The sequence below is a fragment of the Lutjanus erythropterus genome, chromosome 8 (assembly GCF_056507025.1).
Source record: "Lutjanus erythropterus isolate fLutEry1 chromosome 8, fLutEry1.hap2, whole genome shotgun sequence".
NCBI classification, from domain to species: Eukaryota; Metazoa; Chordata; class Actinopteri; order Lutjaniformes; family Lutjanidae; genus Lutjanus; species Lutjanus erythropterus.
The window spans coordinates 26,433,726-26,457,397 of record NC_139324.1 but is presented as its reverse complement, the minus strand read 5'-3'; the positions used below and the strand labels follow the sequence as shown (position 1 = coordinate 26,457,397).

Below are 23,672 nucleotides of genomic sequence, written 5' to 3'. Positions count from 1 at the left end.
TATTATTGGCTTGATATTGGGCTATCACAGCTATATCATGTATGTCTGTATCAGGATATATGTTGTCGGCTGTATAATGCAGATTTTTTTTTTTTTAATGTATATTTGATAATTTTTCTTAAATTAAGATGTTATATATTTATTTACTGTTTCAGTGCCCTGGTGTCATGTTGGGTTTTATACATAAAAATAAAGAATAACAGCTGCTATATCAATACCAGATTTTTTTACTCTCTAATATAATCTTCTGCCCCAGAAATCCAATATTGGTTGTGTTCTGAAAAGAAACTGGCTGGACTGAGAAATGAAAAACAAAACATCTCTGCTGTCATGTGTCTTCCTTAACACCTGAAAATACACTTGGGATAAAAAGTGAAACTGCCAACTTTGTCTTTTTCCTCACTTTTCCTCTGAATAACCTTGCATTTGACTGAACACTCATCGTGTCAGCTACGAGAAATTCTGCACCAAGCTCGTATTTGTGAACCTGAAGTCCCCCCCACCCCCTTCCTCTCTGCTAGCCAGGTTTCCTGCAGGGGAGATGGTAATCTTTGCAATCCAAGCAGGAGAAATAAACAGGCATGGAGGTAAGAGAGAGCCAGGAAGTGGGCAACAGGAAGCGTTTAATTGGGCTACAAGTGGCCACGGAGAACCATGGGATTCTCTGGTGAAATAAGCCCAAATTTAGTACAGGATAAAGCTGCACTCAGCAGGACTCCATCAGCATTTTATTTGAAAAATTATTTTGTTTCCGCAGTCTAACCCGAAGCGAGAGTGCTTCTAGACAATAACAAGTTAGCACAGGTCCTATTTCCTAAATAATTCAAAATGATGTTAAAGGATAAAGCCCTTGATATTCTAGATTTTTCTTATTGGCAACAGTTCCCACGAAAAGACCAAAACAAAGTGACTCAGTGACCTCCACTGTTGCATGAGAGTTATTCAAAACAAGTAAATGAGCCACACTGTTGCACTGGGTGACATGTTGAGTTAAGAAACATACACTGTTTTGTGCCATCAACACTCAGTAGTTCATCACATCTGTGGCTGAGTTACACTACTGATGACTGAGAAATGTTTGCTAAAACAATAATCAGCTCTTCATCAAGCCTCTGCAGAAACCTGATAAACCACCTGTTCCTAAGAATCAGGTGTGTTGGAGAAGGGAAACACCTAAAACATGCAGGGCAGTGGTTCCTGAGGAGCAGGACTGAGAGACACTGGTATATATTGCTTCACACAGAATCGATCACAGCTCGGCACACAATCATTCTTCTTCTTCTGTTCTTCTCCAGACTGTCTCTGCACTACCAGCCGATCGATCAATGTGATTCTGATGTGATTATTTGCTCTGAAACAATGTATCATTGCAGGCTTATGGAATTGTCAACATTATCTTTCATTCAGTATTTTTTGAAATTACTGATTGTATATTGAACAGTTAAAATTATCGTACAAATGTGATAATTATCGTACATCTGTGTTGCATGAGCAGATAGAGCGGGCAGGAAGTCAGACATGGAAATGGCATTCAAAATCCAGTCAGTTTTCAAAATAAAAGACCCTGTGCAAACTCGCAATAATAAAGACAGACAATAAATAAACTATATAAGTATGCAGCCTTCTTTGAAGAAAAAATAATCAATAAAATCTGAGCACATTAACATAATCAGGCAGGCAAAAACTGCAGTTTTCAAACTGCTGGTGGGACATGCAGCTGTGCGTATGACAACTCCTAATGGTCGCGCAGATGTGACGTGCCAAGTGGAATCAGCAGATTAGTCTTGTTTTTGTTTTCACAACTGGCATGTTCTTAATGTTAGCATGAGCACTCCTACGCTACAGATACTGAGTGTCAAGCCTCTCATCTTATCTTGTTAAATTCTTGTGCAATCAGTAACACCGGTATTGTGTTATTAACCAGTGGGAAATTCTCCTCACTGTGGTTTCCTTTCTGTGGACCGAAGAGGTGGACAATCCATGATCATTATGAAAATCTTCTGGAAACAGTTAGGCGGTTGAAGTAAAAGAAAAATAAAAAATATCCTGATCTGTGGGATTTATTGCGGGGTTGGCGTTGACCTGAAGTATACCTCTAACAGAGGAAAGGAGGGAAGGAAGGGCCCCCTCCTGGTAATCCTTGACAAATTTCTCCAGAAACCTCACAGAGAGACCTACACAGAACTGCCTTGTGCCAACAGTTTCCAGATCAAAATCAGATGGAGATGTTATAAACACTGGCTCACAAAAGACCAGTAACAACACACGACTTTTGATGTACCAGCGGGGATAAGATAAGAGACGGAGACCTGATGGTAGGTTCTGTTACTGAGGAACAGCCAAAAACAGGATTTATACGAAAATAACCCAGACAGAGGAGCTCTCTCTGGCCTCGGTTTATCACCAAGTACACAAATCGAGGTGCCTGTACCTCTTTTCACTAAAGGCACACTGAAACACTGAAAGGGCCTTGACACAGAAGCTAATTAAAACCTTGCTTGAACAAGAGTCCGGGGAGGTTGAAACAGATGTTCGGTTCAATCACTGCGCCTGTGTTTTTTTTTTTTCTGTTTCTCAGTCAGAATCACCTGTCAGCCCCTGACAACGTACTGTTTGTGTGTAAAGCGGGTGTGTAATGTTCATAGCAGCAGGCTGGAGGAGCGTGACACAAGAGAAGACAAAGTCAAGGCTGGCCTGCTGTCACCGAGCCCCCAGCTGCCAGGCCTCTGTATGAAGCCAGGGGTTGTTACCGTTTACAGAGCAGAGTTAGAAACGCTCCCTTTTCACTTTTAGTCTATTCCACACAGACATCTTCATTAAGAACTTGTTGTACAGAGCAGTAACTGTGAATTAAAGTTTATTTGCTCTAAATACACTTACGGTAAGTCCCCATTAGACATTTAACCAGCAGCACTGATCTGGGTTAAATAATGGTTTTTGTGGTGACTGTTTCATCACATGACAAGATGAGACCACATCTTGTACATCAGCTAATGCTCAGGTGCATCTGCAAAATTCAACTTTATTCAACAATATGTTATTGTCGCAGGGTAATGTATTTGAAAGGACAGACTGAATTTGGTGCATTCATGTGAAATCATTTAAACAAAGTTTTTTTAAAGCTCACAGGTCGCAATATAACATTATACTGCAATGTGTTGCTGTTTGGCCCAAGGAGTTCTCCAGGAGTACGCTACAACTGCATGAAATTCTTTTAAAGGTCCAGATTTACAGGGTTTCATTGGCAGAAATTCTTCAGATAGAAAGCATGTGAGTACATCATATACATCATGAATATGCATCATTCCCTTGAGCTGAAAATGGTCAACTCGAGTGTAAAATGTGTGTGTATCATGGGGCTTTTGCAGAGTGCTGTGTGAGGAGGACCAGGCGTGGTGGAGTGACAGAACTGCTGCTCACTGACAGACGGCTGCTGAGGGCGAGAAGCTCTGGACGTCAGAGCCGGAGCTTCTGGAGGAAAAACACCTCAAGACACACCGGATTCTGCTCTGATGTGGACCTGCTCTCTGATGGGAGGAGAGCTCGGTCAAACTTGCACAAGTAATTTGAGACGAAAATCCGCTTTGCTCTCTGACTGAACACACCTTTGGGCTATTCGTGTTTTTTTTTTTTTTGCAGCAGCAGCCATAGGTTTCTGTCAGTACACAGCATTCACACTAATCTTTGGGGTCACTTTGAGACCTGATCCAGGCCTGGGACCCTGGTGTGAAAAGTCCCCTTAACCCTTCAGCCACCAGGACTCCCAACCTGCTTGAACACATCAATTTAACACCTATTTCTAAAGTGGTATGATTGTGCTACAAAAGGCTGTAATGATGCAGTGCAATTGTTCTATTGTTTAAGGAAAGCTGTTTCTCAAATTTCTTTCTTTCACACTTTTGCACCATCACATTTTCCTTTAAACTTCTGAAAAGGAAAAGCACACTATCTGGGAATTTTACTGTAACTTGAACTCTGGTGTAAGATTTTTGTCTTCAGTTTGTTTCAAAGACAATCAATTACAGCTCTTTTTCCCATACGACTGTGCCACAGAGGATCACCCCTGATTTACAGGTTCAGGAGCAGGTGGGAAAGATGCATGAGAGGAAGCATTTTCAATTAATATTTTAAAGCCATTTTGAAACAATAAATAGTAGCTTCATGCAACGTTTGCCACAGTATATAAATCATGAAGCTCACTGTTATTTGTCTTATTCTGCAGTGTAGGCATGCAGACAAAAGATGTTAAAGTCATCATAGTTAGTCAAACAAAGACTTCTCTCACTGAAAGGAGAGCTCTAACAGTAAAAGCCCAGACTCTATAAAATTTCCACTGGACCGTGAGACAGAGTGCCAGGGTCAGATCTGAGGATACACTGTACATCTCATAGCGGCTGCAGTTGGTAAGGACACCTCTTTCTCATTTCCTGAAGTACCAGCACCAGGCCAGATTTCCACTTTAGATTTTCCATCCTCCATCGTGGAAAGTGTGAGGGAGCGTACGTCCTGTACAATGTGGCTGGAGATAACACTTACTCTGTCACAACACTGGAGGTGGAATGAGCCAATTAAACAGATGGCCCCTGACCCCTCTCTCGCTACGGCATGGAAGGATGTAAACAAAAAGAAAACCCATGCGAACGACCCCACCCAGCACTCACAACAGTGACCACGCCCGGGCCAAAGGAAAAGACTGCAAAAGCCAAACAAATACAACAAAGAAAACACAAGTGGGTGGGTAAATAATGATGTTGGACAGATAACAATAAACGGTGTGACCTTGTGTGGGCACGGAGCACTTTTTAATGACTTACAGTACAAGCTGTGACGTTTCTCAGTCGACCATTAACACGCATTATTAAGTGGATGTGTTTCACCCAAAGTGCTTCACGTTCCACAGCAGTTAGATGAGCAGCCCCACTGGAAATCAACAAACTCTGGCAGAGTTTGTTTATGACAAACTGTGTCATAATTAGCACATGAAATCTGGCCAAAAGCATGTTTTGTGAGGTCAAACTGGCCTCGACTTTTGACCTCCAAATTCTAATAATTTCATCCTTCAGTCTAAATGGATGTTTGTACCAAAATGTGAAGATTCACAAGAATGGGATGGCTGTGAGGTCACAGTGACCTTAAACTCTGACCTTGAAAACTTATCAATTCATCCTTCAGTCCAAATGAACATTTGTGCCTCACAAGAACAGGACATGGGTACATAAGGATGGTTGGGTTGTCGTTGTTGCGGGGGCATAAAAATGTTTTAAATCTTTGATTTCAGCTTTTTAAATATGAATATTTTCTAGTTTGTTTAGTCTTCTATGACATTAAACTGAATATTGTTGGGTTGCTGACTAAACTAAACAATTAATCTTGAAAATAATTGACAGATTAATTGGTAATTGAAATAATCGTTAGTACTACATACCACCACTAACCTTACACCACTTCCATGGTTAAAACTAAATCCCAGCTACAACACACAGAGCCAGATTTACCACAGTAAGGATTTTGTGCCAGTTTTTCAAGTGTAGATGAGACACATTCGATCAAGCAAACATGCACGAAACAGGTGTGAAACTCACCTCGAAGTCCTCCAGGGGGAACTGCAGCATGTCTCTGAGGACATCACTGAGGATCTGTGTCTTCCTCTGCACCAGCACATTTTCATAGTCCAGCGGCTCGATCACCTTCGGTTTCACCTGGAGAACACGGACGAAACATGTTGTTACTGGGACATTTGATACAGGTTCACAAATACTAACTCTAATACTAATGGTAGCATGCATGCAAATACATCGTTTTTAATTTTTTAGAAGTTCTTAGAGGGAATTCTTTTCGAACATCTAGAACGAGGTGGGTTTTTTTTTCACCCTGGTGTCGTCTGGAAAGAGATACAGAAGTATCTGCTGCTGAACCATCAGATTACAGAGCAGCTTTTCCCCTCAGGCTGTGAGACTGCTTCATTCATCCTCACCACTCAACCGTGTTAAATAGTTTGTTTTATTTTTACCTGTTCAACCAATTGACTGTATAGAAATTTAACCCTGTTTTTTGTGAGAAGCAAAGAGGAAACTACACCTTAATCTTGCTATACAACTCTGTGCTGTATAATGATGAATAAATCCACCTTGTACCTTGAAATATATTTGGCACGTCTATTTTTCCATTCTTCTTCTTATTTTTAGTGTTTTTTTATCTTTATTAGCTAGATCCAGTTGAGAGTGGACAAGAAATGCAGAAGAAAGGTGTCCTGGTAGCTCAGTTGGTAGAGCAAAACGAAACAAAAAGAAAGAAGGGTAATGACATTCAACGCACGCTGGGGACTTTATGGTTTGTGTTTGGCTGTGCTTTTATAGCTGACTCCGCAATAAGTCAAGCACCACTCACTTTATAAACCTTATAAATCGTCAGTCCTCAGACTTTCATCAGCTAAATTTTACCACATGAGAGTAAAATTCGATATTAGATATTTATACTATTAAAATCATGATGATGACATTTGTGGAGCTTTACCAAACAAGCTTGTTTTCTTACATCTGGACAGCAAGATTTGCAGGCCATGTTTTTTTTCACACATTTTATCTTTATCAAACAGTGAAGTGCACACTAAGGAAGGATTAATCTCTATACAGTCAGATAATCTGGTTGACTAAGAACAAAAAAACAAAAAACAAAAAAACCCCCCAGAAAACTTGATACAATATTTTTAGTCCAAGCCTACAGCCTCCACACCAGATCCATCAAACGAAGCATATGACAGTGCACACAGGAACAGCGACGGCGTTGTGCCTTGACAGGCCTCTACCGTGCGTTTGACTGATCAAGCTGTGCTGTCACACTGAGCTTTACCAACACATGCTCTCTGTTAGATACACTGTGATACGTCTATCAGGGCTCCATCTGCACGCAGAAAATGCATCCGCCTCAGCAGGAGGGTCCTGACGAGCTCATCCCCTGCGTGAGAGCAAACACGCATGACATGTCTGTCAAGGAAACAATTACACTCCACTTCAATAATGGGCACTACATACACAAGTGTCCTCTACAGCATAAAACTAACAAACCTCCGTCATCCTCTTTTATGTTTAGTGACGAGAATCCCTAATCAGAAGTCTGTTTGAGCTTGAACATACTCTTTTATAGCGGATTCTCAATGAGCAGATGTGGTTCTGTTATCAAAAGGTGATTATGGATTTATGGCGCAGAAAGTCAAAGGGTCTACATGGTATTGACCCATAAACTCCAGTGGCTGAGGATGGAGCGAGCTTATGCGCTGCAAAGATACAGTAGCCATTAGATGGAGAGTAAGCTGTCAACAGTTGCAGCTGATGGGACAGGCGGATAAATCTAACAGCCAGGGAGACGGCAGAGTGCAGAATGAACAGTGACACATCGACAGCGCGGCTCACATGTTGCCTCCACATCTGGGACTGATAATACTAGCATGATCTCAGAGGGAGAGTCATGGATGTCGACCTGCTTAAATACATGTTGCTAGCAACCTTGTTAGTAACAGAGGACAGCTCACACTGAGGACAGAGGGGCCAGGACCTTGAAGTGGTTTCAAGGACAAGGAGGGGATAGCAGAGGAGGGACGGTGCCACCATGTCTGCCGGTTGAAGCAGGTTGTGACATTATCAGCGGACCGTTTATTCACAGCTTTATCTGAACATAACACACGTGTACTTAGAATTAAATGCAGTCACAGTTCAACAAACTGTGCTTTCCTCTACTATGAGCGAGGAAAAGCAGAGATCGGTGCAGAGATTTGTGCAGGCAGGACAGGTAAATCAGGAAGGAATTAAGACGTCGGAGAGAGATAAGATGTGTACGTGTCTGTCTCACTTGAAATGCCCAAAATCTCTACATCTCTATATGCAGCTGGTCTGTACCAGACAGTGAACCCTAAAGAATGCCGAACACACACAGCTGCATTTAGATTATTCACCAATTCCCAGGGAAAAAACACAGATGTGGCTGCACCAGGGGATTTAACCAACACATTCTGCAAGTGAAAGTGAGTTGGGATAAGACGTGAAAGGAGTTAATAACAAACTGCCTCAGGGGACGTTCAAACCCCTCACACAAAAACAAAGGGAGAGGATTTTGTCACCTCACCAAAAAAGCCTTTTACTGTCCCAAATACCTGGTGAAGCTGAAGGTACTGCGCTCCAAATTCCAGCGCTTAAAAGGGATTCTGATATTTACAGCAGCTGCTGGGGTAGGCAGTTTATTTTTGCTGGTATTGGACAAAAGTTCCAGAATAACCTTTCAGTGTAATGTGGTATGACAGCAAGCGGGTTGCCAGGTCTGTATGACAAAACCAGCCCAGTGGCAGATCAAAACCAGTCCAACGGCAAATAAAACCAGTGTCGGCAGGTGAAGCGTATAGGCACAATATATTTGTGAGTGTTTATGTGGGTGTGTGTGTGTGATGAGTACCAGGTCTGTGTGTGTACGTGCTGTTTGTTAGAATTTAGGTATAAATAAACATTTTTATTTCAAATATGGATGTGAATTTAGATTTATTATTAATGTAATTTGCATGCAAAACAGGTCCAACGAACGAGCGGACAAAAAAATTCATCCCCTGGCAACACCTCAAAAGTAGCCAAATTCTGACAAAACATGGACCTGGCAACCCTGGAGAGAAAACTGTACTGCTGCTCTTCCTCTTGACTCCGTTTTCATGATTTTACACAGAAGAGTTTGGCCAATCACTTTTTTTTTTCTTTCTGCTCCCACCTATATGCAGCATCCAGGGCTTGTCTGAAGAAAAAAACAACAATTCAAAGACGACACCATGTAGCTTACCAGCCGTTATATCACACTTGATACCATATAGATGTTTAAAAGAAAGTGAAATACACCCGTCATTGCTGGAAAAATGTTTAAATCATAAATTCAAACCTAAACGTGACCTTAAAATCAAAAGTCAAATTGACTTGTGGATTTGGAAAATCATGACAGTCCTATCAGATACATTTTTTTCCTTCCTGCTGATTCCAATATCTGGAATTTGTGAATTGGCTGATATCAAGTCCAATATTGGGATGTCAAAACAAAAAGTTCAGAGCTCAGTTCACTCAGTAGAGTCAGTTTTGTTTCCCCCACAACTCCAAAACAATTCAGTTTAGGTCAAATCCAGTTCACAAAACAAAAGAACGACAACTCAAAGTCCGCTCCGGGTTTACTGTGGATCCCCACAAAAACAAAACAAATCAGGAAATAAAGACTGAAATAACAGCATCTGTTTTCGTAGTTCAAAAACAGAGATTATGTACAATATATAAACCAGGTACTCACGGTACAGTTAGTAACTTAGTCAGGTTTGCAGCATCAGCCAAGCTCAGCTAAAACACCAACAACTTCTGGAGAAACTCTGACTGGGAAATACCCAATCCACTCGCTCGCTACAAAAACGCAGACTTTGCGGCACCAAGCGATGCCGAGGTAAAGCTGGTGTTCCTCTCCTCCACTGACCATAACATTCAGGATGCTGCTGGGAAGCCAATGCAACCAGTTAACCATCTAACCATTTTAGGACAAATCAGAGGCATTCTCTAATATTAGTGTCAGAAAAACCTTCGTAATTTGACAACCTGGGATATGAGACTCAACAATCATCTTTCTGCAGACTCGTTCACTGTACCTTTAAAGGGATGTTGCCCTCTTCATCTCACCAGTGATGGATTCCAAGCCCCCTCTGTTGTTGCTGACTATTGTTATCCTCCGAACCCCTCTGGGCTCTCCCACACTGCTTTGTCAGTGGCTGAAGGTGGTCAACCACACAGTACACTCAGCACTGAGTAAGTAAATGGACATACATAATAAGCAAGAGTTGTGTCATTCCCTCAACCCACAGTGCTGACCATAGTCAACGGTCCGATCCCAACTTTATTTTGCATTATTGTCACATCACTACTTGGAAATGGCTTTTTAAAACACTTGTTGAGTTCATGACTCGTAGACTGAAAATATTACACTTTCAGCTCTATTTCCTATATTTCTAAGGCTGGATCGCACCAACAGGAATTAATTTTTAAGCCTGATTGAATTGTAGTTAACCTTAAATTGTTACACCAAACTTTTAACTAGCTTAAAATTAAGAAAGATTTCATTTAAACCTCAGTTTAGTTTTTACTCTAAAGATCCACTCAAAATTTAATATGTGATTCAGTATTAACTTTATAACGTATAGATGCTTATATTTGAGGAGGTTTAATCTTAAAAAATGGCTGCCTTTTGCGATCAATTGAGAGACAGTTATTTGCTGAGCCATGAGTAGGCTAGTAGCTCGCAAACAATGTCATGTTTTGTTAATTTCTTTAGTCAAAAATAACACTAACTTTTTGTTATCTTTCCAGCAAGTTAGAAACTTTTTTGTTTAGTTTTTTAGCTATCTAGAAAACAATATAAATGAAAAAAAAAACAAAAACATTTTAGCTCACTAGCAAATAATACAAAGTTTTGTTAACTTTTTAGCTAATAATCAAACACTGAAACAGTTTGTTAACTTTTAGCTAGCGAGAATACTGTGAATACTGTAAATCCCGACAGCACTCAAATTATTTTTTATATATGTTGATTAAACTATGTGATTTCAGTTTACATGACTAAACTTGGATTTTCTAAACAGAGATTAGCTGTAATTGTGCAACAGAGCTCTGCTTAATTTTAAATCTGCAGTTGTTTTCTTCTCATTTACTTACTTTCTTTGTTGGTGTAACCCAATCTAAAAGTATAAAAATACCATTATAAAAATAAGTTTCCACCACAACAAAGCAGGCTGCATGTTCCACATCTGTATAATTAAGTCAACAAACAAACAGTCATCCCTGGAAGAAGCATAAAACAGAAACTTATGAAGCCATCTCCTCCACTCCCTCTTCCACAGTGATCTAACAGCTGTTTCGCTGCAGCACCCACTCCTCCCATCACTGCACCCGCTCACAGCAGTGAACAATGGTGCTGTGTAGTGCCTCTCCACTGACTGATACATTCAACCTTTTGCTACCGACTGTTCAGATCCGACCACTGGACATCTTCAAGACGTGATCGCTGTCATCAGGGCCGACTTTTGAGCCAAATAAAATGTTTTACAAGCAATCTTTACCGTTAAAGCCAGAGGAAACTGTGTGCTGCTTTCACTCCAGGTAGTTAAGTGCCGTTAAAGTCCAACATTCCTCCACGCAGGTGCTAACGCTGCAAATTTTTCAATGTGTGTTGGCAACGTTGTGTGTAATGAAAGAGATGACAAAAGACGCACACATGACACCTGCTGCAGGGCTTTATGGCTGTGGTTAATCTTTAAAGCGCTGCACACTGAAAGATGTGCTTGTAGATCAGAACGGCCAACGGAAATGTACACAAAATGTCTCACAGGTCTTCATATAAAGTCTCTGAATGACTTACCACCACCTGTGGCACCGTGTCTACCTCAGCCTCAGCTGCAGCCAAGCTCTTGTACTGCTGCGGACTCTCAATGACCAGCTCCTTCTTTGGAGCTTTACTAGCCCTTCCTTGCATTGTCAACAGCTGTGGCGAGATATCTCCGAGTTAGATCCCAAAGAGAAGTGGACCGCCAGCATATCCGGTGGAGAAAAATCTTGTTTGAGAAGTTTGAGAAGTTTGTATTTCTGCTCACACACTCGTGCTCACACCCTCCCTTCCTCAGACTGCTGTGCCTGTCTGAAAGCGGTGGACTCACACCCAGGCTGAGGAGATGGCCCCTCCCACACTCAGCTGTGCTGCCTGGGGGAGTTAAACACCCTCAGACACACACACACATAAACACACACACCCGCATACATACACACAATGAGGCTATCTGACCCCACAGTATCCACCTGCACAGTGACACAGGGTTGACAAAGGCAAACAAAAGATACACATTCCTCAAGTATTACAGTGTGGTCAGGGACCGTCCACGCCTTGTGTGGGACAGCTGAAATAAGAGCTCAAGAGGAACAAACTAGGGGAGAATGAGACAACAATAAGGCCACTTCAATCGCAAAGAAACCACTGAAGTGTATCCAGAACACATACAGCATGAGGGCTCAAACTGAGGAATCAGCAGCGGTGATTTAGCAGTGATTTTCTGCGTAAACGTCACAGATAAGCTGCCAGACGGAGCTCATCAGATTGTAGCGGGCGCTTCAGAAACAACTTGGACAAATCTTGACCCACATTAACTGGTAAAGTTCAAGACTGAGGAGTAGGGCTGGGCAATATATTGATATCATATTGACAGTGAGATATGAGACTAGATGTTTAAGATTTTCAATATCATTATATGATGATGTGACATAAGTGTCATGTTTTCCTGGTTTTAGAGGCTGCATTACAGTAAAGTGATGTAATTTTTTGAAATTACCAGACTGATTTATCTGTTCTTTCATTTGTCTTCACTCACTCAGTCATTACATCCACATTTCCGATTATTACTTATCAATAATCTCACTGCGCCACATCGTCCCTACTAGTGTTGGGCTGATAGATGATGTCATCATCACCGATCACTGACCCTTCTACCATCGTAACATTGTGATTTAATAGCCGACCCTGACCCTGATCCACACCATAAACTACCACACGCTTGACAGGGTGGTTCGCTGTGGACATCGTTACAGTATATGCCAGTTTGGAAGCTTTTGACTAGTATTTAATTTTGAAGTTAACCTTACTTTTATGCAGTTGGATTTTTATCAGTCTCACATTTAAAGGTGTTTCTGTGAGGAAACAGTCTGTAACAACAAAACTAAACTAATACTGAACCAGTAAACCTTGATGTAAACTGTCCATGTACTTTTTTGCCAGTACAGATGTGAAATATATCTTCAATCGCACTCACAATTGTTTAAAAAATGTTTTTAAAAGTCTTATATTTAACTTGTTTAAAACTGTAGAAACCCTGCCATGATACTGTCACAACATCAAGGTATTTGGTCAAAAACGTTATGTAATATGATGACATATCGCCCAGCCTGCATATGATCCCATGATTTCACTATTTATAAATTTACGGAGTAATATTTCAGAGAAAATGTCTATATCAAGTTATATATTGTGTTTCCGAGATTTATGAGCCATATTGCCCAGCCCCTCTGAGGAGCCGATCATTCAACTCATTCTGGATCAGTAATATTTCAAGTTAGTCATCACAAACTATGACAGACAAACATGAGTCACTGAAGTTTGTGCTGCTGGCCTGCTTCCACTGCATGACTGCAGCGGAGATAGAAACTGTTAGTAATCACAGAGTTGAGATCGGGCCCAGCTCCCGTCTCGCGGCTTGTTGATGCAACTGCTTGAGGGGCATTCCAGCACGACGCAGCCCCAGTCAACCCACCTCGCAGCGGGCTCGACCTGCAGATTCCTCAGTGGGCCACAGCAGGGGAGGATGTTATCTTTTCACGCCTGCGTCTGAGCTTAAGCCGAGGGGGAGGGGCCAGGGTCAGCTCTCCAGCTGCTTCCCTCCCACTGTCACATGCCCCTACAGGCCCCACACAGGGAACGGTATATATTCAGTCTGTAAGTGGTGGATGAGTGTGTCATGTCAGAAAACTGGAATAATTTAGAGTAAAATCAGACACTAACTTTAATAATTTTTTAATTAATATTCTGGAGATTAGTTTCAGATTCTGAGGATATATATGAATAAGACACATGAACCATTACATACACACAACAGGTGTGTTAAATTTCAAATCTTTTTTCAGCAGATAAGGTTGTCATTAAGCTGTAGGAGCTGACAAACACATTTTTAAAATGTTTATTGTCATATGAACAGTTAAAAGCAAGTTTGCCTCCCACTCTGAATGCTATTGAACAGTGGAACACATAAAAGCAAAGAATAACAATATAAAATATTAGAAATGAGATATTTTTATTACAAATTCCTCCTGCAATGGCACCTGCACTCTTCCTCTTTATGTGGTGTATATTTTAAACTCTAAGCCACCAGGATGCTCCCGTCACCCTGATGTGATCCCACTGAAGGAAACTCAACGGTAAACACTATTTGAAGGGAAAACAGACTTTGACTTCTGTCTGGCACGTCATGATACACCTGACGACAAAAGCATAGATTCAAATCACAGTAACCTGATATCTATGGGGACTGTGTGTGTGTGCGTGTGTGTGTGTGTGTGTGCATGTGTGTGTGTTCAGGGGATATAAGCTAATCCTCCGCATCAGGTGGAAACACGCTCCACAGTGGAGTGAGTTACAAATCAGTGTCATCCTGAGGGCACGTCATCACAGACTGAGTCATCATACACTTCCTGTCTTACTCAGCTCTGTGCTTTTCAGTCAATCCACTTCAACTGCAATTCTTCAAAAGCAAATCCTGTAAATAGCCGGTGCTTTCCAGAAAACTAAATTTGAGATGATAATAAAACACGCATTAGGATTAGATTTGCTATTTCAACTTTTCTACAAGCTACAGTTCCACTGGATGTTTACCATAACCAGAATTCCCGTTTGGATGCTCACCGCAGATTGTGGAGTGTACTCCTCCTGCTCCTCTCACCACAATCCTGCGGTTATCAGACATCTTTGTGAAACACACGCTTGTTTACTGTATCACATGCTCTGATTTATTGTATGATTAAAAACCGTTTCACTGACAGACAATTTAATCTGCCGAGTCATTTTGCATTCTGACCATCCAGACTCTGCAGGAACAACAGCAGACAGTTTATAGTTCAATAAGAATGTAATTTGGTGGACTATCCAATAAGCTACACTAAAGGATATGGGCTACAATGACAACCCACTAGAACCATTGGGCATTTCCTTAAAAGTATGTAATTGTGCATTGAGAGTAATGCACTAGATGTTTGACTTTGATCTCTGAGTTTGTACAAAAGCAGACTTCCTCTCCCAGACATGTCTGCAGCAATAAGAGATAACGAACATCAGAGAGACTTCCTTTCCACACTGCAGCCCTGGTACATGATTCCCAAATAACACATTAGCGTGGCACAGTGCTCACATTTTTCCGCTTGGTGCTTAAATGAAATTCAGACCTTGCAATGTTCTGCAGATCTGTCCATGGAAACCAATACAAATGTGTTTCTTTGGGGCAAGTTGGCATTTGGGTCTGAGCAGGAAGACCCACTGAGCCTTTTTAAGTGTCAGAACAAACACTTGTGTTGAGCAACATAATAAAATGTTCCAATGGCCAGAAGCAAACCAGCAGGATGTTTTGTATTCTGCTCAAATGCAGCTGAATATGCCCTGTACTCAGAGGTGGGAGACTCTAGCTGCGAATTTGAGGACTTGAAACTTGCTTAACGCTGATAAAAAACTCAACTTGACTTTGACTTAGTATTCATGATTTGCGATGTGAGAGAAATGACTCAAAAGGACTTGACGTTTTCATTAAATATTTGCATTTATGTAGATATAGAGAAGTTTTGCCCCATTACAAAACTGTTTCATTTATTAGCAGTTATCAAATACAACAAAGACTAAAACTAATTGTTTAATCTAGGGTTGCAATGTCTCTAAAATGTCAGAAAATGGTGAAAAATGGCCATCCCAAGACTTAAAATGTCTTGCTTTGAATTCAGTTTAACATAATAACTAATGAAGAAAATCCAGAAATCTCCATCTCTGAGAGGCTGAAAGCAGCATTTTCTGTGACTTTTGCATAAATAATTATTTTAACAATTAACAGTTAAACAGAACTGTTTAATAGTTTAACTCTTTTTGACAGATGCACTTGGCAGACAGGGCATTTTACTTGCCCTGGGCAAGTGGGCAAGCAGGCAAGCCTTACTGTCAAGCCCTGGATTCGTTTTTTTTCTGCAATGTGCACAGACCTGGCAACCTGCTCAAAAGCAGTAGACAAACAGCGGCCAGTCTCCATTGTCGTTCATTTGGGAGGCTCTATTGCCACAACATGTCAAATATCCTGAACTTTTCATGATCACTGTCTTTGAACTGGATTAAATGTGGGATAGGTCATCGGTATTTCATAAGACTGATGACTTGCTTGGCCTGAGTGATAACTTGACTTGTCTTGTTTGACTTTTAGCAGTGACTCAACTCGACTTGCCTGATTCTTACAATAGTAACCTGGGATTTGCTTGAGACTAATATGTTTTAGACTGGAGATCTGAACGTGTGACTTGCTCCCACTTCTGCCTGTACCCAGTGTAAATTAATTGTAAACACATATATGGAAAAAAACAGATTGTTCCATTGATGACTAAACTTTGCAGTTATGTGCCTGTGAGTCAGCTTGCCCTCTGAATCTGGAGCTGGTCTGAAACCAATCAGGCAGAATGTCATTTTCTGAGACAAACTCATTTAAAGGTTCTGGCTTTTGTCCTCTAAAGCCACTTAAGACTTTTGCTGGCTGTTATTGCATCATGACTGAGTCATTTTATGAGAGAACTGAGAGGGAAGACTAACTTAAATTAATTTAAAATTAATTTGCCACACCATCTTGCACAAGAATCAAATTAGTTAATTTATCCTCATATAATCATACAAAAAACAAATTCAATTACTGTGTTGTTGCATGGTCAAATTTGGTTTGTATAATATGTCAATAAAGCTCCTTTAGTTTTTCCACCCCACTTGATGCGAGCCCTGATAAAATACTGATCAGACTCACTATACTCACTGTCAAAACTGTGTAAGGGTGGGTTCACACATGCAGGTCCAGTTCCTGGAAGGCCCCATTAATGCTGAAAGGTACAAACAGGTTTTGGAGCGACATATGCCGCCATCCAGACATTGTATTTTTCAAGGACGTCCCTGATTATTTCAGCAAGACGATGCAGAGACACATTCTGCACGTGTTACAGCATGGCTTCGTAGTAAAAGAGTTCAGATACTAGACTGTCCTGCCTGAAGTCCAGACCTGTCTCCCACTGAAAATGTGTGGTGCATTTTGAAGCATAAAATACAACAACAGCGGCCCCAGACTGTTGAGCATCTGAAGCTGGATATCAAGCAAGAACGAGCAAGAATCTCACTTTCAAAACATCAACAGTTAGTGTCCTCAGTTCCCAAACGCTTACTGAGTATTGTTACAAGATGATGTATCATGTTATCAAATTGAATAAAGTTTCTAGGTTTGAAAATTAAGTATAGTGTCTTTGTACTGTATTCAATTGAATATAGGACAGCTTTTTTGGGATTGGGGTTGTACATTACAGAACTTTAGTGCCTATTGTTTAAGCTGGTTGGTGGATTTCTTGAACTTTTTTCTTCTCATTTCATTTAGTTTGTTGTTACCGTTGTGCAATTTTTACACACATTTTTCCACATCTGTGGAATTTTCAGTCTGGACGGGACCACGACTGGGATTCTTCATTACATAACAAGGGCTTGATGCAATCACTAGGCCTTCCCAGCATGAGCCAAAGCAAAACAGGGTGTAACCTGGAATGTAACAAAAACACGGCCCACCCCTCGCCTCGCCGCCCCGCTACAGTACAGCAGCAGCGCCAGGCCCTGCTGTCCTGCAGCCTGTTTTCAGTCCATCCCCCAGAGAGTACTGAACTGCGAGCTGAGAATGAGACTTTAACATGGAGGTAATAATGACACCACACTGCGCGTCGAAACACTGTTAATAACATCACTGTAGTAGGATGTGGGATACAATGGCATCAAAAATAACAGGATGTAATCACGAAACAAAGAAAGTCGTCTCACACGGCAGAACTAGAAAATTAAGTCTTGAGTTACTGTACAGAAGCACATAGACTAATACAATTTAAACATATCACTTAAGGCTAATACAGACCGAGAGAGGAGAATTTAGTAGAGCTTCATTGATCCGTCGAAGCCTTAAATGTAACTAACAGTATTGAACATGAATAATCTGTGGGAAAATCAAACTACTGTTGCCAGAATGTCTTTTAAGTACATGAGCCTGAGTGCTGCAGATAATGGTCCCATGTATCAGTCAGCAAGTGAACAACACAAACACACACACACAGACACACACACACAAACACATCAATGCTGTGACGTCTGAAGACCTGCTAAGAGCAACGTCAGGATGGCTGCGATGTCTCAAAAGTAGGAAGCGATCACCAGGAAAAACAACAACCTCGTAGCCGAACAAAGTGTGTTGTTGTTTTACTGTGAATCCATTAAGCCAAGACATGAACACTACGAGGAGGAGGGGGATCTTACTGGCTGTCAGTGTTCTCAGGCATGTGCTCGTGAACACAGTGTGTACTCGACGGATATCAAAGAGAAAAGAGAGACTATTTTTGAGTACGCCTTTACTGCATTTGCAGAATATACAGAGAATGAGTGTTGTTCTGGTATCAGTAGCAGAATCATAAAAGCCTTTGATCCTGTTACATCCCAGCAGCGTCCCATATGATAACATTTTAAGCAATCATATCACATCCATACAGGATTAGTAGTATACAGCTGTTAAAAAATAGCCTAATAATATATAAATATATTTTTAACACACTCGGCTCATTACTTGCTATCACCTGATAAGTTCAGGTATCAGAATCCTTATTGAGCTAGAAAAAAAAAAATATCAGAACATCTCTAGATTAATTAAGATTAATAGATAAATTAATACATCAATTCTGAAATATTAAAACTGATTTTAAAAAAGACTAAATATAGAAATAAGAACTGGGATAAAAACTGCACCAAATACATATCACATTAAAACAAATGATGAAGTTAATACAGAAATAATTATTTACATGTGAGTGAATTTTTTGCAATAAATACATTAAATTGGTAATTAATGGGGACCAATCGTGCTTTATAGCGGGGTTAGGGCTACCTGTGACACAAAAATAAATAAATGAAACAATAAAAGAATAAAAGGAAAAAGCACAAATTCAAAAAAGCTGTGACCAGCTATAGCACTGTACATACGTGTGCATGCATTCACACATACATATACCTTAAGTATAATAAGGGAAAATAAGTCACACCAATGGAAAAACATATCTCAAAGCCAGTTGCACACCATTTTGAGGAAACAAGCTGCTGGATCCGAAAACTGTAGTAACACGGCGCATAGTTTCAGACTGAACTGTTAACTTGAAAATTACAAACAGGACCCAGGCTAGCATCACCATTAATGAAAAAGGAACTCCGCGAAGTGCAGTGAAGCTTCCCACAAGAACTGACAGGCGGTTCATGAGTTTGATCCTGTTGTGTGAATCTTTTTAAAAGTTACAGTGACACTCCCCTTTTTGCCAGCTGAAATGAATCAGCTGTCCTTTGACAGAGTAGGTGAATCAATTTGGAAGTTATGCGCCTTTTTGCAAAAGGCAACTCCCATTGCCACGGCCCCTTTCAGCCAGTTGGTATGAACACACACACACACACACACACACACACACACACACACACACACACACACACACACACACACACACACACTTGACCTACATGCTAAATTTCAGCCTCCTAGGGTGAAAACTGTGGCCGCCGAAGGCTGGGAAATTTTTGTGGACTAACCTTCCGACAGAGTGACCTATAGCCTAAAAACACATAAATGTAAATAAGCTTGTATAAATGGTGTATTTGTCTAGGAATAACACATTTTCTGACCACCACATTATGAGGAAAGGCTCACTGGTAATCATGAAACTTTAACAACGCTATATTAAACACACGTTAAAATCAAGAGAGTGACGCAATCTTAGTCAAGGAGGAAGGGAGAGCATTAGTCAAGCAGTTTAATCTAATAAATGGATGTAATCTGTAAATACTTAGGATGACAGACAGACTTGGAAGTGGAACACAGCATCATTGACTCATTGGGAGATTGTTCCATTGAAAGTAAAACCCTCACAGGTCTAAGTTAGAAACATTCCTCCCAAAACATCATGGGATAAAAGGTGCTTTTTATCTGTGACCAAGCTGACATCACCACTTTCCCTGTCTTTCCCTGCAACAACATTCCTCTGATAAAACTAACCGATGCTTCAGAGCTTCTGTTACAGTTTTACTGTTCACCACAAGTACTTCACACGAGTAAAGGAAAGAAACTGAACCTTTGTGAAAGCAAAGAATGACGGCACAATACCACTGAAAGGTATTCTTGATAGTTTTCTCAAGAACAAAAAACAACAACAAAACACGGCATTGCAACAGCATACAGACACATTATCTCCAATCAGAGAGGCTTAATTTAGAAAGCAGTTGAGCTCCTGATGAGAATGAGATGCGAGTTTCCACGAGGAAGGAAAAGGCAGAGCAGAGAGCAGCACAAAAGCCAAAACGGGCCGTTTAATTACTTTCTCCATGCCTAGAGAGTACAGATCAGCATCCCACAGACAGCTTTGTCTGTGATTGTGTGTGTGTGTGTGTGTTTGTGCCTCACTGTCTGGCCTTAAACCCCATCATCTCAGTTTTAAATTCACAGAAATAATGTCCTGCTGCAATCAGAAAGAATTAAAGGGATAATGGTTTGTGTCATTTTTATAACCAGGCCTAATGGATTACAAAGGTGGAAACAATGATGACAAACAACCTGCACAGAGAGGACTGTGTACTGCTGCTGCTCAGTTTTAAACATCTTGTAGAAATTCATTCTTTGTGTCCAAAATCACTTTGCACTACGTACTAATGTAGTCAAAAGTTACTTTTTCAATGGCATGTGTTTAAAAACAATACTGATCTATTGAAATGATCTTAACTTAAAAAATAATTACCTAAATGCTCATTTAAGACCTCAGTTCAGTCTTTATTGTCCTGCCTGAAATTTGGCTTGTAGCAAAACCAGACAGTGTTCAGTGACTTTTTCTTTTGTTATCTGTTTTAAAAAAGGATGCCATGGTAACAAAAGGAGTACTGCATATTGTTTTTTTGTATTAGTATGGTATCAGAGTTTAAAATTCTGCTATCATGACAACTCTACTGCATACTTAAAATGTGTACTGTCTTCCAACATACTTTTGTGCAGACAAGCAGTAGTATGTATGTTTTTGTCTAGACTGCACAGTGTCTAGTAATATTTCCACAGAAACAGTATGGATCTATTATTATGAACTTGATTGACGGTGTCCATTCCATTCAATGAGAGTTGCTCGCCTGGTGCATATACCAAAAATGTTTTCTAACGTACGGGTTTAATTCTGTGGTATGCGGCTCACTGAATATGCAAAGTAATGACTTTACAAATTTTTAAATCACTTTTTTTTTAGCACGAGGAAAGATTTACAAATATAAAAAACTCCATGGATAAAAAAAAATCATAACAGAAAGAGTCATAATTGACCCTGTTTGATGTTTAAGGGGTCCTGTCGATACTTTTACAGATGTCTCTGACACAATGGTGGCTTTTCACTGCAATACCGGAACTGGCCAGTGGTCAAAATTGGATGCACGGCTGAGTTGTGACGCTCTATGTTACAATAATACATATAATACATCTATGCTAACCACACAGTCCTGTCGATTGCTTCACTGATGTTGCACACACACCAAAGTTAGCCAGCTAACGCTAATTAAAATCTCATAGACACATTTATTTTAAACTTAATTTTTATTATTTAACCAACTGTATTGTATATTGATGTAATATGACTAGTCTCATAACCTTTTACTGCCGTTTGTCAGTTTCAAAGCTCCAGAACAAAAATGTGTTGAGCAAACCTCATCCCCTGCACACATTTAACTATTGATCTGAAAGACTGCTAAATGCTGACAGAGGATTAATTGACCCCTTCTGGATGATAAGACCATCCCTGAGCCAAGAGGGAAGCAACCGTGCCCTTGACCTAATTCCCCGCACTCAGCCAGAGCCACTACTGTCACTCAGCTCGCCGCTGCTGTGAGTCTGATGAACCAGCGACGGGAAGGAGACATCACACACACATACACAGTAGTCAGTAAACACAAACACGAAGGGCAAGACAAGCTGGTACGGAGCAGCAGAAGCCCTGCCAAGCCCGCTGGTTCACAGATGAAGAGCGGTGATTGATTTCCAGCAGACACAGAGCTCACTGTCCCCCCCCACCTCAGCCCCCTCCTCACCCACATCCCGGCCCACAGAGGCTTTAACCCATGCAGTGCTTAGCGAGAGGCAGCCCTCCTACTGCCCTACATTTTATACAGTTAACACTCATGAACACATATTCACGAGGCAGAAATGAGGATGATGATCCTCTGCTTCATTCTGTAATCTCAAATAATGTCAAATATGAAAGGCAGAGGTACCAGTATTTGTAAAATTAAATCAGCAGGTGTGGTTTTGTGTTTCATTGACAGAGCAAAAGGTTGCACTTCACAAGCCTGCACATACTAATATCACCATCTGAATCATTTATCATGTTCATGTCCTGCATTTTGCTGTCTTAATAGAAGTAATCAGGGAATGAATGCAGCATAAATAATTTGCAAACCCACTTGGAAGCGGTTCTAGAGGAAAAATAATGTGTTTTAGACATTTAAAGACAGCACTCCATACACAGCATGCACTGCATTTATGTTTGTGCTGAAACAATCAGTCCAGTTATCGATAAATCAATCATCAGAAAAGGAATCAACAACAGGTTTCAGCACCAGTAAGCAACATCTGATGGAGGAACATATGACGCCATCTAGACAACATGTTTTTGTTTATTTCAGCAAGATGATGGCAAGTCACATTCTGCACGTGTTACAGAAGCGTGGCTTTGTAACAAAAGAGGTAAGGCACCAGACTGACCTGCCTGCATTCCAGACTGGTCACCTATTGAAAATCTGTGGTGCATTATGATGCAAAAAACACATGAAAATGAGGACCCCGGACTACTGTGCACCTGAAGTCGAACATCAAGTAAAAATTATAAAGAATTTCACTTTCAAAACCTCAACAATTGTTGTTGTCAATTCCTGTGCTGTTAAAAGAAAACACAGGCTACTAAAAACTAAGGCAAAGATCATTGATTTATCAAGCAAAAGATGTGCTAGTTTAAGCTTCTTAAATGTGAACATATGCTGCTTTTCTCGGTTTAATATATCCAAATCCATTAAAAATTAATGATTCTCATCACTACTTTTATGATACAGCAGCATGATGGGACGGCTAATTGAGCAGAAAAACAACTCCGAAAGGAGCATTTACACTAAATTCAGTGGCATTTGCCATTGCACTAAAAGGGGGAGGGGTCTCACTGAGCTTTTTTTCAGTTTTGTATCAAAGGAAAACTTAACATGAATTTTGGACTGATGTAGAATGCAACAACTGGTCGATTCATCGATTAGTTTTCAACTATCAAATTAATTGCCACTGATTTTGAAAACTGATTAATTGTTTTGAGACATTTTTTAAGCAAAATGAAAAAAAAAATCTCTGATTATAGCTTCTGAAATGTGAATATTTTCTGGTTTCTTTAGTCTTTCTTTAGTCAATGACAGTAAACTGAGTATCTTTGGTTTGTGGACAAAACAAGACATTTGAGGATGTTATCTTGGGCATTCTTACCTTTTTTCCGACATTATATGGACGAAGCCACTAATCGATCAATTGACCGTTGTTTGGAGAAAAAAATGATGTGATAAGATTTTCTGATAATTTATACACAAAATAATGAATCAATTTTTCACAAAAGTAATGATATTATACTTATTTTTAACTAAACTTTGACATTAAACCAACTGATTATTTATTGATGTATTTAGTTTTATTTCTGACATGTCTGATAACCTTTTATCATCATTTGTCAGTTTCA

The 23,672-nt window shown here is 40.3% G+C and overlaps 1 protein-coding gene across 13 annotated transcripts in view; it reads right to left on the bottom strand.

Annotated features, from left to right (window-relative positions):
* The window catches only part of LOC146322929 (dedicator of cytokinesis protein 9), a 130,519-nt gene that overhangs the window by 68,168 nt on the left and 38,679 nt on the right, over positions 1-23,672 (bottom strand). For 10 of the 13 annotated variants that reach the window (XM_084725074.1, XM_084725078.1, XM_084725080.1 and 7 more), the window contains exon 2: positions 5,583-5,699. In XM_084725074.1, the coding sequence (XP_084581200.1) occupies positions 5,583-5,699 (117 nt within the window). Of the gene's footprint in view, positions 1-5,582; positions 5,700-11,415; positions 11,693-23,672 lie in introns of those variants that run through there. The other 3 variants (XM_084725075.1, XM_084725083.1, XM_084725081.1) reach the window with 2 other exon arrangements.